Below are 16,567 nucleotides of genomic sequence, written 5' to 3'. Positions count from 1 at the left end.
AATTCATTTTTAACGGGTAACTAGTAATTGTATTGGATTAAAATGTTAAAGTAACTCTCCCAACCCTGCATAAAATACAATAACATCATCATTATTATAAAAAGTAGCCACCCCACATGTTCACTAAAATAGTTTCCAAGCTTTTCCCAGGGACAGATTAAAGCCACAGCTCAAAACTCATCAACTAAAATCCAACATGTCCGCTCTCTCTCCCTCTCCCTGCCAGCCGCTTTGGCCTCGCCCTCTGACAGTGATGTCATCGACCTGAAGGTGATGGTGACGCTGGGAGCCTTCAACGTCCTGGTGTGCGACCAGAGCTGCAACATGGCCGACATCAAGATCCAAGGTACAGAGCCACCAGACAACCATAACAAATCACTATATCACTATCAAGGTACAGAACCACCAGACCACCATAACAAATCACTATATCACTATCAAGGTACAGAGCCACCAGACCACCATAACAAATCAACCACTCAATTATCTGGGATGTGTTTCTGGCCTACTTGGACAAGGTTAAAAGCGATACGTAACTCACCCAGCTGACTTCTCGTGGACCCTTTGCGTGGGATCCCACGCACATCTCTTGCAAGCACTTTACGCTACGTGGCTGGTAGCTGTTGGAATGTGGATGATATGTTTGTTTTTGTTTGTTTTGTTTCTCTTTCTCTTTCTGTGTCTGAGCCTTTTGTTTTTCACGTTATGAAAATTGCAAAATAAAATATTGGGGAGGGAGAGACAAAGCCCCCACTTTTACTGCTGCTGCTGCAGTTCTACACAAGTAAATTGGACTAACATCTGTATATGGAAAGGCTGGGTGATGTACTGTATGAAGAGTTCTCCTCCAAAATGCTGTATCCAAAAAAACATTATTCCACAAAGTTCCTCATTCAATATCTTTACAATATAGAAGATATTGTCTTTTAAAGGGATCTTTTTATCCACCGAAGACTGAAGTCTCCTGCTGAAAGTCATAAAATAACTAGTTTTATTTGTAAACAGTAGTTGTAGTCTAGTCAGTCAGGCTGTGAGAGGCTGTGGGCTATATCTTACGCCCAGGTGATGAGGACTTACTGTAGTCAGAAGTCATAGGTGAGTATCCTCTTTGTATTGATGTCTGTGTTTTGCTCTGTTCCTCAGGTATGAACGGCTCTCTGCTGATGCAAGGTCCTCAGACTCAGCTCTCCGCCCGCCTCCGAGATTTCATCGTCATCAACGTCGATCCAAAGAGCGTCCACAAGAAGGCAAGGCGCCGCCGCTCCACTGTCACTGTTACTGTGACTTTCACTGTTGCTGTTACTGCTGATCTCTGAGCTGAGCTACAGGGACAACGTCTTAACGCAGTCATTGACAAACTTCAGAATGCTGCGGCCCACTTTGAAATCTGAAAATCTTCCAACCCTTATCACAACTCACACAACTACACACAAGTCTGCTGTATTACTCTATATTTTTATAACAGCTAAAAAACAACTTTGTTTTCTTAGTTCTGATTACTTTTCTAAAGCAAATATTTCATCATGAATATTTCATGGTATTCCAAACGTAATTACAAAATTGAAAATTGTAAATGTAAAAATCTGTATATACAAATTGTATGTAGGCCTATATGACCCATAGCTGCCAACAGTAGGCTGTGAAAAATGCTACCTTATCTGTCAAAGGGAAGGAAATCAGGAGTGTTGGCAGGCAGGTATGCCCCTCGTGGACCACCTGCAGTACCTCCCCGGCCCACACTCTGGGAATCACTGGTGTAACAGATTCATCACTTTAGCTGCTCTGAAAATACTCCTCAGTCTGATACTCTTCACTTAGCACTTTCCTCTTGACTCAGTTCATCATCTTTGCGTCTGGCAGGCCATCTCCATCGTGGGCGACGAGGTGTTCAGCTTCTCCATGAGTTTGACTCCCAGCGCCACAGAGGGCGCCGGGTATGCCGACATGAGCAAGACGGACGGGCGGGTGAAGCTGAACGTGGGCTGCATCCAGGTGGTTTACCTGCACAAGTTCTTCATGTCTCTGCTGGTGAGCCTCGCACCACATCACACCTGTCCAGTGTCTCTAACAATGTGAGGATAGAGACAGAGAAGCATTACAGTCGAAACTTTGCAAATTAAATCAAACCGATATGAAGAAGTCATGTTTTGTTCTCAACAAAAACCTTCACCTTCCGTTTTAAATGCCGTATATGTAAGACTCAGAAATTCTCACGAGGACTCCAATTCACTCGGTGACACTTGGGAATACAAAGATGTTGTTATTTAACTTTAAACCAAGGTGCATGAAGGAGTAAAAGTTTGAAAAGAAGTAGAAACTAGCTTAGATGAGGCCTTTATTTTTTTTTATTTTTTTAGGCCTTTATTTCTAATTCTAAGTATTTTCTCATATTTAGTACCAAGCCTCCTTGTTTTCTGATCTGTTTCTTTTGGGGTTCATTTTGTTGTTGGTTTGGTTTGTTTTGTTACTGCAATGCATTACTGATAATTACGGTAATTGTCAACGGCATGGGGGCTGGTCTTTATGTGTTATATGCCGGCCATTATCGGAGACCCAGCTTTTAATTGACTACCGGCCAATATTAGAGGAAATATATATACTAGGCATCTGGCGCTATGCAGGTATTTTGAGATTTTGAGTGATTTGGTTACTTTCATTTTCATAGAACCTCACGGTGAATAAGTATTTTCATAAAACAAAAGGGAAAGTATTTTTATAGTTTTGGTGGAATGCCACTGTAGAAAATTGTTGTGGAATGTTGAAACCCATTTTTCCCACGTTTTACTTTTAGACACATAACAGAAATACTCATAACCTTTGATCTGTGAGAGCTATAGCAGTAATTCCAAAAGTGATATACTGTATAGGGAAGAGTTTCTAATTCATGGAAGTAAAATAATAATAATAAATAAAGAAAATCAATTTTCACCATGTGAAGCGTTTTTGCAGGCCACCGCACAATATGGTGTAGTAGTTTATTGTAAATAAACTCATTGTTATTTTTGCGCCCTGTCGTTCAGAACTTCACCAACAACTTCCAGACGGCGAAGGAGGCCCTGAGTGCAGCGACGGCCCAGGCGGCAGAGAAGGCAGCGTCCAGCGTCAGAGACTTTGCCCAGAAGAGCTTCCGTCTGTCCATGGACATCAGGCTGAAGGCCCCGCTCATCCTCATCCCCCAGTCCTCCGTCTCCCACCAGGCGCTGGAGGTGGACCTGGGTCTGATCACCCTGGGGAACAGCTTCTCTCTGCTGCCCGTGGATGGCTGCCCGCTGCCCGCTGTCATTGACAACATGGACCTCCAGCTGACGCAGCTCAAACTCTCCAGGTCAGTCGCTCTGCAGGGATGAGCTCTGGGTTCTATAAAAGCCAGGGTTCATTAAAGGGACACTTCACCAAAGAACAGTGTGGAGGTATTTTTCCGTGTTAAACACAGTGTTGGCCCGAAGGACCGCGCCCAGCCAGGAAACTAGACACTGTCTCTCGAAGCTACACCTCCAAAATCTAACACCATATCTAGTCTGATATCACCATATCCATATACTATCCATCTATTGCCCAGCCCTAGCTTCTGGATTCAGCATGAGACTGTCTCACTGGTTTGTTGGTTTGTGGTTCTGCAGGATCTGCATGGACCCTGTGGCGTCGGGCGGGCCCAGCTCGGAGCTGCTGGAGCCACTCAACCTCACGCTGAGCATCAAGAGGAACCTGGCCGCCTCCTGGTACCACAAGATGGCAGTCGTGGAGATCGACGGAGACCTGAAGCCCATGAAGGTACGAGCAGGTCTACAGCCGGCTGAGGAACCTTCAGTTCACTTCACATCGTTATTGTCCTGTGAGGGACATCTGCTTTACAGACAGGGTTTAATGCTGGATTCGGATGGTCCCATTTCCCGAGTTGGGAAATCTTCAATCTTCTGACTTCAGTGGGTTCATGAGCTGTTAAGTCGTAATGTGGAGGCAACATGGACGCTACCGAGACGATGTTATTGCTCAGAGCATTTAAACAACATGTTGGGACATTTAGACCCACTAAAATATTGCTTTACCTAACTTGTTAGGGTTAATGTTAATACATAACATTTCAATTTAGGGACGCACCGATTGCAAAATTCTGCGCCGATAGCGATGTTTAAGAGAACAATTTGGCTGATAGCCACTACCTATGACTATGTGCGTGCCCGAATTACACAAAATTGCGGACTGCACCCCATCGGGTCCCCAGCAGCGCACCCGCCAAGTTTTGAAGTCGATCGGACGAATGATTCTGGAGATATGCGGAGGACACACACACACACACACACACACACACACACACACACACACACACACAGACGGCCCTGGAATTAATATGTATACAGTATATTTCCACACTCACTGAAGGGACCTTTTGGGGGCAGCCATGTTTGCATAATGACAGCCTGTTACTAACTCCTGTGCTCTTGTTTTTGCACACGGTCCACATTACAGCCGGTGAAGGTACGATCTGTACCCTCCTGTACGGTGACAGATTGACTCTGACAGTGTTTAGATCTGTACGCTCCTGTACGGTGACAGCTTGACTCTGACAGTGTTTAGATCTGTACCCTCCTGTACGGTGACAGATTGACTCTTGACTGTGTTTAGTTGTCGTGGAAACAGAGTTTAGCTGGATCAGTTGGTATGTCTGTTGACAGCCTGTAGCTCTAGTGGAGGATTCAATGTTTTTTATGGAAGTCCTGGCAGGCAATTAAGAAAAGAAAAAAAATCTAACTTCCTTCAAATAATAATAAAATAAAATAATATATGAAACAAGCGGGGGGATATTTGCCTTTTTTTTTGTCAGGCGCATGTTTCTAAATGTATGTTGCTGTAATACCTCTCGACCACAAGAGTGCGCCACTAGACCATGTTCTACATAGGACTGAAAGCATCAATTTCTTCTTCCAAGGTACATACATTGTGTTAGCAAGTTATGCCATTTCCCCCCCTACTTCACAGATGAAAAAAGACAATTGAACTTAATGCTGCCTAAACTTTTACACGAGCGAAAACTACATTAGTCAGATCAGACTTGGAAAATGGATTCCCAGATTTTTGTTCTCAATTGCCTCTCATGGCTTCCGTACATTTTGACCTGAAGAGGAAAACTATGGACTGAAGCATGATTAAAACTCTGGATTCAAAGTGAAAGTCGTGGGGAGAAAGCAGGCTAAAAGCTGTACCTCCTGTGCTTCCTGCGCCTCCAGGTGGCGCTGAGTCAGGACGACCTGAAGGTTCTGCTGAGGATCCTGATGGAGAACCTGGGAGAGGCTGAGAGCCCAGCCCCTGCTGCCTCCACACAGGCAGAGAGCCTACACATCACAACATATACACACACAGGTACACACACACACACACACACACACACACACACACACACACACACACACGTGTGCGCGCGCGCGAGAAGATCTGGCTGTAAACTGTTTGTGATGTTGCCCTCAGGCGGCGCGGAGAAGCAGAGTGACATCAGCGATCAGGAGGAGGAGCCTCAGGAAACTGTCAAGTTCAACTTCAACATTGAGTCTCTGGCTCTGGTGTTGTACAGCCACGCCCCCAAACAGGTGAGTCTCTGGCTCTGGTAAGAACAGAGGGATCATTCTTGCTACAGATGGCTGACTTAGTCCATATGTTTTTATACGTCTATGAATCTGTCCCATGATGTCTGACCCTTCACCATCACTCTCTCCTGCCCTCCCTGCAGTCTCCTGGGCTGGGCCTGCTCTCTCCCCTGCCCTCCCTGCAGTCTCCTGGGCTGGGCCTGCGGCAGCAGAGCCTGCGTCTGGGGGAGCTGGCCCTCCACAAGCTGCAGGCGTCTGGGAAGCTGCTGAGCGACGGCAGCATGGAGCTCAGCACCGTGCTGAGCGGCTGCACGCTGGACGACCTGCGCACTGCCATGACCCGCGTCAGCTCCAGGTGAGACCTCTGCTTAAGTAGCGATAACGAATCCTTAACACATTGAGTGCCAGCGACGCCAAATGGCGTCAGGAGAAATTTACCGTAGGCTGCCAGCGACGCCAAATGGCGTCAATAACTCCAAATTCATATTTTGACGGGGGGATGTCGATCTAAGCCTCTTACATCGCCTCTTACAATATGGGAGCTATTGAATGTGTCTAACCTATTTTACAGAACCCTTAGGTGGCGACAGTGCCCTCCCGATTAGACAAAGGCCAGGAGAAAAGAGAGAAGAAGTCATGAGGAAACGGAAATCGCCATTGATATGCTTGAAGCATAACGTTACGTTAGCTGTGCCTGTGAACAGCAGTCATCTGCTGCCACAATTGAGCCCCATCCGTGTCCGCTGCGATAGTCCATCCATATGATTTAGTTGCCGACACGGCGACACCAGCGTCTTTCTGAAAAGTTACATTATTCTCAGCTGGGAGCCGAGGACACGCTGTAAAAAAGCGGGGGATGCAGGCAGCGGACTTTTCAGTGCAGATCAAACTCAGAGCAAACCGCAGCAGAGACACTCGACTCCTCCCACCACGGAGGAGGAGGAGGAGGAGGAGGAGGGGGTTGGGGCACGCAGGGCACTAACAGCATACAACCATTGACAGTACACACACACCCAGGCAGCAGCAGGCTCGATGTTGGGCTATGTTTTCATTCTGTCGCCTTTCTAACATAAAGATGTGATTATCTCAGAAACTAATTTCAGCATGCTCTTTTCGGTCGAAAACACTCTTTTTCAGAGGGGTGTATTTCCAAAATGGAACGGTTTATAAACACAGTTTTTTTTTTAATGAAACAGAAGGGTTCAAAGTTTCATTGAGGCTATTGGTTGTCCATATAAGAGGAACACAAAAAATGATATGGCTATATTAAAATGCATTGCGGCCTATGTGGCACAGTACAGCAACCTTTTGCCCAAGGGCCGTGGCACTCAAAGTGTTAATTAACAGTTAACTGATGTGTCTAGTAATCATTTACTAATGCTGTTCATGTTAACTAATGTATTGAGGTTGGGCTGAGGAATGACCTCACTGAGGTTAAGGTTAGAGCAAGTTTATGACCAAGGCTGTTAATTAAAGGTTAGTTAATACTTATTAAACATCAACTAACTCTTAACACATTGACTGCCAGCCGTTTTTTTTTTGCTGTAGGTAGCTTCTGCCAAGCCGTTTTTTGAGGATTCTGGCTCATTTTACAAGAGCCGAGGATTCTTTTCTGCTTGGAGTTTGTGAACACAAAGTTCACAAAAGTACTAATAGAATGTGTGCTTTCTCTGTCTAAAAGAGTTAGTTTGTAGAGTTAGTAGTTATGTAGATATTAGCCGTTGAGTACAGCATGGTTTCAGCTGTCTGAGAGTGAAAGCTGAGATAATCGCAGTTTTGTGAAATTCAATCAAACAGGCAGAACAGTCACTTTAACCATTTATTTTTGGCATCAGTGAGAGATCAGACATCTGAACAATATAGTTCTGAACACCCTCTCCTTTAAACTCCTCCCTCCGTGGGCGTGTCTGGTGGCGTTTGTCACAAGCCAGTTTCTCCTGCCTGTCTGAGCAGTGAGCAGCCTCCCTCTCTGGCGGCCCCTCGTCGGCGAGTGTGGCGAGTGTGGACTGTGAATGGGACTCAATCGTTTATTGGATTTTCGGTTGAGAGCTTTGATGAAGCTTTGTGCGATTCTAGGCTTTATGCTGCCCACCCAGTCTATTTTTGGAACCCCACACCGTTGTGCGCCGGTGTGCAGCAGCGTGAAAGCGTTTTCGCCTACAGTATGAGAATGAGGCTCGTTGGTTTCTGGGTTTTCGGAATGCGTGCGATTCTGGCCTTTCTGCGGGCGTTTCAAAGTGTGTTTCACCCATAATCTATTATGCAAATTTGCAATCCCCCGTGTGCTGCTGCTGGCGCGGCCGCTCTCGGGCGAGTCTGGTGACTGATGACTGTAAAATCGCCAAGCCATTTCCTTGAGAATGGAGGAAGCAGCCGCGGGAGCCGGCTGCTTTTGGTTGACTTTCTACTGTGGAGAGACATGTCGCCACTCAGTGGGTCGGTAAAATAGATTATACACATTCAATACCTCCAATTCTGGTATAGGAGACGTAAAAGGGGTTGATCGATGTCCCACCGTCAAAAAAAAAAAAAAAAATTCTAAGCCGAGATATCTCGTCTTTGGCACTCAACGGTTGGATTCTGTAAGCCGAGATATCTCGTCATTGGCACTCAACGTGTTAAATAAGGTACCGTTTAGTGTTACCCATTACTTTTTTATTTAATTTTATATCTAATTTACTTATTTTATACTCAGTTTTTTGTACTACTATTATTACTATTAGTGAAGTAGGAGTTTCATTATTGATTCCTTGATTGAAAGAAAGGTGAATACAGAACGCAGTAAATACACCAGCGAAGAAGAAGATCCACACAGGCTAACACAGTTAGCTAATGCAGTCCATGTACCTCAGCAAACAACCTGCAACAACACAGAGTCCAGTAAAAAGATACAAACCTTGGCCCTAGACAATTGAATTGGTTAAACTCACAAACACATAATCAAGTGAGGCATATAATCAAGTTGAATGCATCACGTAGGGTAAGAACATAATTAGAGCCCGACCGATATGGGATTTTTGAAACCGATACCGATACCGATTTTAGGGAATAAAAAATTACCGATACCGATAATATCGGCCGATATTTTTATTTTATTTTATTTTTGTTTTTATCATCAAATGTTTATCCCCCATTAGTGCTAATCCCCCATTAGTGCAAATTTTTTATTTATTTATCCTGGTTGCTGCTCCACCCTCTGCCGATCTGGGGAGAGCCGAAAACTGGCTCCATGCTTCCACATGGGCAGTTAGCCAGCCGCTTCTTTTCACCTGACAGGGGAAGCTTCACCGGTGGGACATAGCACGTGGGAGGATCACGATATTCCAACGAGTTCCCCTCCCTCCGAACAGGCGCCCTTAACGACCAGAGGAGGCACCACATCAGCAACCCTCAAATATCAAACACTTGACAAAGATATGATTGAGTTGACATGAATTGAAATATGTGATGTAGGCAGGATATTTTACAGCTTATTAATAAACTCAATGCAATGAAACAGTAAACTTAACTGGGAATTTAATAATTATAAATAACTAGAAATACAAAAACACAATAGAACAAATAGTTAAGAAAAAATATCAAATATACACAACATGCTGTCCATGCTGTCTATAACTTATATACGGTATATATATATAAAATTTTTTTTTTTTTTTTTACTGATACCGATATATCGATAATCGCCAATATCGGCCGATAATATCGGTCGGGCTCTAAACATAATGTTGCACTAGGTGATGACGTGGAGCTAATCGTAAGCTACCTCGAAAATCAAATGATCAAATAATAACAATTCCTAGACAGTAATATTTATGAGCCAGGTTTTCATAACAATTAGTAAGTGACCACATTAACACGCTCTGATGTCCCATCTGTCGGGCGGCTGTAGCTCAGGAGGTAGAGCGGGTCGTCCACTAATCGCTTTGGATAAAAGAGGTCGGTGGTTCGATTCCCGGCTCCTCCAGTCTGCATGTCGAAGTGTCCTTGGGCAAGACACTGAACCCCAAATTGCTCCCGTTGGTGTGGCAGCACCCTGCGTGGTAACCTGCCGCCATCGGTGTGTGAATGTACCTACTGAGTGTAAAGCACTTTGGATAAAAGCGCTATATAAATGCAGGCCATTTACCATTTACCATCTGTCTGTGCAGGATGATCAGGAAGCGTGAGGAGGAGAGCGCCGAGGCCATGATCGACGTGACGTACCGTCAGAGTGCGGCGGGGGCGGGGCCTGAGCGTGAGGTGGTGGCCGTGCTGCAGAAGCTCTACCTGTGTGCCAGCGTGGACTTCCTCATGACCGTGGCCGACTTCTTCATCCAGGCGCTGCCGAAAAGCCCCGCCCCCCCGGCCTCCACCGCCGCCCACAGCGACAGGCTGCCTCTGAAACAGCTGGCCGAGCCCCGCGGAGGTTCCGCCTCCAACGCCGGTAAGACACCCAATGCCCTGCTGAGGCTCCGCCTCCAATGCCAGTAAGACATCAATGCCAGTTTGGGGGGGGAAGCATCGCAATTCACTTTATTTTGAATGTTCAGCCCCTGAGCAGCAGTGGAAGCGGACGCGGCTGCGGGCGGTCGTGGTCGACCCGGAGGTGGTGTTCGTGGCCGACCTGCTGCGGGCCGACGCCCCCTCGCTGGTGGCCTCCTTCCAGTGTGACGTCAGCCTGACGGAGGAGGGCGGAGCCCACAGCATGATGGCCAACCTCAGGGAGCTCCGCCTCCTGGCCTGCCCCTTCCTCCACAGCCCAGAGCACAAGGGCATCACCACCGTGAGACACACACGCCACGCACACACACACTCACGTACCAGCACACACACGCAGGGGCGGACTGGGATCATAATTCAGGCCGGGCATTAGATACCAAGCAGGCCAGGCTGATATGGGCTGACGTGCGTGCCGGCGTCCGAAGGGCGGCGGCAATTTTTTTTAGCCCGTTTGTAGCCCAATTTGGGCCGTTTGAAGCCAGATTTGGGCCGTTTGAAGCCCAATTAGGGTCGTTTAAAGCCAGATTTGGGCCGTTTGAAGCCCGATTTGGGCCGTTTGAAGCCCAATTTGGGCCAAGAACAACTGTACAATGAGATGCACCCATTTTAACCCTGAATAAAGTAATAAAAGCACTAGTAAACCAGTAGGCGGCGCCTGGCCTGCTGTTCAGTGAGTGGCCTGACTGCGGGCACACACAAAAAAAAATTGCCCGATTATGCAGTCAGCCCCTGCACACACGCCACACACGTACGCACGCACTCACCCACGCACACACAGAGCACAAGGTCATCACCACGTGAGACACACACACAGAGACACACACTAGGGGTGTCACGGTACACAAAAGTCACGGTTCGGTACGTACCTCGGTTTTGGGGTCACGGTTCGGTACGAATACGGCACGGTACGAAAATGGGGAAAAAAAGCAACAAATCCCAAATTCTGTTTTTTTCCCTTTGAATATGTCTGAATTCTTCTTTTTACGCTATTTTTACCATCAGAAATAGTGTCTAATATGTGGGAATGAATAAATGTCCACTATTTAATAAGATCTAGGCAATCCACACAAAAAGGTTTTACTCTAGAGCAGTGATTTTCAAAGTGTGGGGTGCGCCTCCCTCTCAGATGTCTGTATTCCAGCTGTTTGACAGGGCATAGGCATTTCCCCCCACTTTAAATCTTTATTGTACACAAGTTTGTAAACAGAGCGCATGTGTGGAGTAGCCTAATACTCCCACCAACCCCTCCCCCTGTTGTATTTGTTTTATGTAGCATTTGCGTTTGATGTAAGCACTAATTTGGAATCCTATCTAAAAGCGGCCACTAGGCGGCAGTGTTTCTTTAGTCAACGTCAAAATACCTACATGTTCAGAAGAAGAATAAAACGGCAGAAGAAGAAAAACTTCTAAAACCCCTGTTGAAAGATACTCCCACTGTCTGACAGACAACGGGGTGGGTTTCACTTTCCCACTAAGTACGGGAAAGAACCCTGTCAGCGCCTTAACGTTATTGGATGTGAGTTTTGTTTAGCATAATATGATTACGTTCGGTCATCTAATGGATTATTGGAACATGACAAGGAGTCATCGCCTCTTCCTCACCGCAGCTTGCCTGTCTGCATCCGCAGATGTCTGCTTGACCGCATCACTCATCCCACGCGATGTATGTTGCTTGTTTACAAGTTAACAGCTTTGTCAGTGTTATGTAACGTTTAGCCGCAACGCGCAACTATGGACTTTGTCGCGGCTACGTAACGTTACATTGGCAAGCTTACCTCGTTGGCTTGATGTTGACAGAATTTGCAAAACAGCTTATCGCCACAAAACGTCCCATTCTGTGAACGCGGATTTCTATGGCCCTTGTGTTGTTTTGGTGTGTCTTCTTCTGTGGCGTTTAATTCAATTCAATTCAATGCCGTTCAAACAGCGTTTAGGTGCTTCTGGATTTGACGTATTCGTCGTGTCGTTTCATGTACCGTGAAACGAGGTACCGTGAGGGTCGTACCGTAAATTCACGGGACGAATACATGTACCGTGACACCCCTAACACACACACACACACACACACACACACACACACACAGAGACACACACACACACAGACACATGGAGTTATTTCTCTGTCTTTATGGAGTCCCGCAGGGATGAGTCCTAAAACCTGTCTGGAAGTCAATGGTGTTTTTCTATGGGGATTTTGGTTAAATGACTGAAATAACGTCTGCTTAACGCTTAACAACAGTTTATGAAACAAAGACCACTTTATAATTTTTGAAGTGTTTTCTGAAAATTAGATTTACGCTTCAAAAATGTGGTGATAAATTGTGAAGGTTATCGTGTTGAACACAAAGGTCTCAGTTTCATAAACGTTTGTTAACCACAGATCTTATTTCAGGCACCTAACCAAAAATCCCTATAGAAAAATGCCATTGGCTTCCACACGAGGGAACCAGCACAATGCTAACTTCTGGGTTGACCTACAACAATACATCATTCCTGCTCTACTTTATTATGCAGTCAAAGAGTTGTGTTACTTTGCAAATCCAATAGTATATTTGACTGATAGAAATGTCATTCTTTGCCAATAGGTGTTGAGGCCTTGCTCAGTCGCTTTGGAAACCAAAAGCCAGCCCAACCAACCACTGACTGGCTTTGTGACGGTGGAGGAAGTCTTCGTCAAGGTACTTTCGGCCGAAATTGATCTTATTTATATGTATGATAGTATGTATAGATAGGTAGATGGATAGATGTATTTCCTCCAAAAGTGGCCGGTAGTCATTTAAAATAACTGATAATGAAACAAAGGCCAGGAGTAAAAACAACGTTGGATATGGGTAAACTCCTGGGGCCAGTTGCACCAAGTGGTCTTACGACTGGTCTTAAGCTAAGTTGGTCGTAACTTTACGACCTAACAGCTACGGCGGTTGCACCAAGAGGGCTTAAGCCTTCTTTTCACTACGCCCAGGCGTAACTCTTACGCCTGGTCAGGAGGAGGCGTAATGAAGTGCCTGCCTGTAACAGGGATCTCCGTGTCTATCAGCGGAGACCTGCTGTAATTGAGTCCTTACTGTCCTCATCATCGTAAAGTCACCTTTGTAGCATGAAGTTAGATTATAACGAACTAGTTGTGTGGCTTAGCCTTCCCAAATGTTGAGGGTCGTTTTTTAGAATTTAATACATAGAATTGGGAACGTTACATTCAATTTCATTCAGACTGCCTGACACTAATCGCCGCCGCCATTTTCCCCCGGGGCTTCCACAGGAGGAGGTGGGTGGGAGGAGGGAGGGTGTAGTGACGCACATACAGTAGTGGGTGACGGCGCGAGGCACATTTTTGGCCCAATCAGGGGGCATTCCCCGGCAATTCACATGGACGCGCATTGCTACGACCAGCGTAGTTAAGACCAGACATAAACCCTGTTGGTGCAACAGGCGTAAATCCACTCTAAAGACTGGTCTTAACTAAGACCGACGTAGGAGTTACGACCAGGCATAGTTAAGACCACTTGATGCAACTGGCCCCTGGTGTTTGTTATAGTTTGTAGTAACATGTAAATTAAACATAGACTGTATAAAAAGCTACCGTGACATCATCACCTATTGGTTTTTAGACTTGTGTTTGGAAGTCTGGAGGTTAGCATTTTCACCGTCGCCATCTTGGTTATTTGGAGACAGAAGTGATGTGAATTTAGACAAGTGATCGGCGAGCTGTGTGATCACTGGACAGGTGACCTGTCAATCACACCCAAAAGTCTTGTCCGCTTTATCTTCTAGGGACCATAATTTACAAAATTGATTGATTGATTGATTGAAACGATTTATTTCAAACCGTTAAAACGATACATAAAAAAAAAAACGGTAAACATAACAGTCCAATAGACTTCGGCAAAAGGAAAATACGTAAACTCCAACATAAAGAATTTAATAAAGAATTTACTAAATGAACATCATGCTGTATTGAAGAAGACTTGAAACTAGTGATTGAGACCATCAACTCCTTTATTAACAACCTTCACCCAGAGAGCAGGATGAGAGAAAGCTGCTGTGTGGCAGAACCTTTGAGGTTAACTCCTGTGAACTCCTCTGCTGCAGATCTCTCCGGTCATCTTGAACACGGTGATGACAATAACGGCGGCCATGACGGCCAAGCCTCAGAGCGAGCAGAGCCAGGAGGCGCGGCCCGGCGTCACAGACCTGTGGTCTGTCATGAACATCTACGCCTGTAACTACTGGTTCCTGGGGGTGGACCAGGCCACCGAGGCCACGGAGAGCTTCACCGAGCCGGACGCACGCAACCAGGGAGAGAGCTTCGCCGTTGACGTCAAGGTGCCACGTTTATATCCTCTTGAGTCCTCGGTGGCGACATCGCGACACGAGGCGATCAGCGCTCACTCCCATCGATGCTTAATTGACAAAAAACGGTCTTTATCAGTTAACAAGTCTGACCGGCGAGTCCTTGTCTCCAACGTCCGAGTCCAAATGCATGAATGCTTGAGTCCAAGTCATTAGTGCCTCAAGTCCAAGTCGAATCACGACTCCTGAAAATTGGACTCGGGTCTGAGTCCTGGACTCAAGTACTACAACACAGAGTCCAGGTGACTGTGGACTCAGGTCTGTGTAGTTCAGTATGCTCTGTGTAACGTGTGTGTTGTCTTTGACAGGTGGTCCAGGTGACTTTAGACTCAGGCCTGTGTAGTTCAGTATGCTCTGTGTAACGTGTGTGTTGTCTTTGACAGGTGGTCCAGGTGACTTTAGACTCAGGCCTGTGTAGTTCAGTATGCTCTGTGTAACGTGTGTGTTGTCTTTGGCAGGTGGTCCAGGTGACTCTGGACTCAGGCCTGTGTAGTTCAGTATGCTCTGTGTAACGTGTGTGTTGTCTTTGGCAGGTGGTCCAGGTGACTTTAGACTCAGGCCTGTCTTGTTCAGTATGCTCTGTGTAACGTGTGTGTTGTCTTTGACAGGTGGTCCAGGTGACTTTAGACTCAGGCCTGTCTTGTTCAGTATGCTCTGTGTGTGTTGTCTTTGACAGGTGGTCCAGGTGACTTTAGACTCAGGTCTGTGTAGTTCAGTATGCTCTGTGTAACGTGTGTGTTGTCTTTGACAGGTGGTCCAGGTGACTGTGGACTCAGGCCTGTGTAGTTCAGTATGCTCTGTGTAACGTGTGTGTTGTCTTTGACAGGTGGTCCAGGTGACTTTAGACTCAGGCCTGTCTTGTTCAGTATGCTCTGTGTAACGTGTGTGTTGTCTTTGACAGGTGGTCCAGGTGACTCTGGACTCAGGCCTGTGTAGTTCAGTATGCTCTGTGTAACGTGTGTGTTGTCTTTGACAGGTGGTCCAGGTGACTTTAGACTCAGGCCTGTGTAGTTCAGTATGCTCTGTGTAACGTGTGTGTTGTCTTTGGCAGGTGGTCCAGGTGACTCTGGACTCAGGCCTGTGTAGTTCAGTATGCTCTGTGTAACGTGTGTGTTGTCTTTGGCAGGTGGTCCAGGTGACTTTAGACTCAGGCCTGTCTTGTTCAGTATGCTCTGTGTAACGTGTGTGTTGTCTTTGACAGGTGGTCCAGGTGACTTTAGACTCAGGCCTGTCTTGTTCAGTATGCTCTGTGTGTGTTGTCTTTGACAGGTGGTCCAGGTGACTCTGGACTCTGGCCTGTGTAGTTCAGTATGCTCTGTGTAATGTGTGTGTTGTCTTTGACAGGTGGTCCAGGTGACTCTGGACTCGGGGCCTGTGTAGTTCAGTATGCTCTGTGTAACGTGTGTGTTGTCTTTGACAGGTGGTCCAGGTGACTCTGGACTCGGGGCCTGTGTAGTTCAGTATGCTCTGTGTAACGTGTGTGTTGTCTTTGACAGGTGGTCCAGGTGACTCTGGACTCGGGGCCTGTGTAGTTCAGTATGCTCTGTGTAACGTGTGTGTTGTCTTTGACAGGTGGTCCAGGTGACTCTGGACTCGGGGCCTGTGTAGTTCAGTATGCTCTGTGTAACGTGTGTGTTGTCTTTGACAGGTGGTCCAGGTGACTCTGGACTCGGGGCTGGGCCACAGGACCGTCCCGTTGCTGCTGGCTGAGTCTTCCTTCAGCGGCTCGGCCAGGAACTGGTCCTCCCTGCTGCACCTAAACGCAGACATGACGCTGGAGGTGACTGTGGGGATCACTCACATTTTACTGACTCACGGAAATACCCGGGCAGTGAATCGGGCTGCGCAGCCATTTTTAGCTCACTCATGATGCGTCATCATGTGACATGAGATGGATTTGCATTATTTAATACATCACATTAATATATTTTAATCACTTCTTTTACTTGAAGAAAAAAAAAAAAAATTGCAGTGTTGCTCTCAAACCTATTCTGTTTGATTGCATGATAAAGACACAAAAGTGAAAAAAAAGTACCGGTAGTTTGTTGATTGATATTCAACAAAGCCTTGTAATAAACAATGTTGTTCTCATCTTGATCAGGCGCGGACTGGCCTGGCCTGGCCTGGCCTGGCGTGCAAAAAAAGAGCCACCGTGATGT

The 16,567-nt window shown here is 46.3% G+C and overlaps 1 protein-coding gene across 1 annotated transcript in view; it reads left to right on the top strand.

Annotated features, from left to right (window-relative positions):
* Positions 1–16,567, top strand: part of LOC310791575 (intermembrane lipid transfer protein VPS13C-like) — a gene marked incomplete at both ends in the record, with an annotated part of 95,994 nt that overhangs the window by 16,936 nt on the left and 62,491 nt on the right. Inside the window, 13 exons of the mRNA XM_083653242.1 lie at positions 227–346; positions 1,144–1,247; positions 1,861–2,028; positions 3,021–3,325; positions 3,621–3,771; positions 5,226–5,358; positions 5,464–5,582; positions 5,765–5,934; positions 9,728–10,002; positions 10,109–10,341; positions 12,644–12,736; positions 14,148–14,381; positions 16,057–16,188. Of these exons, the coding sequence (XP_083509368.1) occupies positions 227–346; positions 1,144–1,247; positions 1,861–2,028; positions 3,021–3,325; positions 3,621–3,771; positions 5,226–5,358; positions 5,464–5,582; positions 5,765–5,934; positions 9,728–10,002; positions 10,109–10,341; positions 12,644–12,736; positions 14,148–14,381; positions 16,057–16,188 (2,237 nt within the window). The remainder of the gene's footprint in view (positions 1–226; positions 347–1,143; positions 1,248–1,860; positions 2,029–3,020; positions 3,326–3,620; positions 3,772–5,225; positions 5,359–5,463; positions 5,583–5,764; positions 5,935–9,727; positions 10,003–10,108; positions 10,342–12,643; positions 12,737–14,147; positions 14,382–16,056; positions 16,189–16,567) is intronic.

The sequence above is a fragment of the Poromitra crassiceps genome (genome assembly GCF_964638095.1).
Source record: "Poromitra crassiceps genome assembly, chromosome: 16".
Lineage (NCBI taxonomy): Eukaryota > Metazoa > Chordata > Actinopteri > Beryciformes > Melamphaidae > Poromitra > Poromitra crassiceps.
This window is presented reverse-complemented; position numbering and strand designations above follow the sequence as displayed.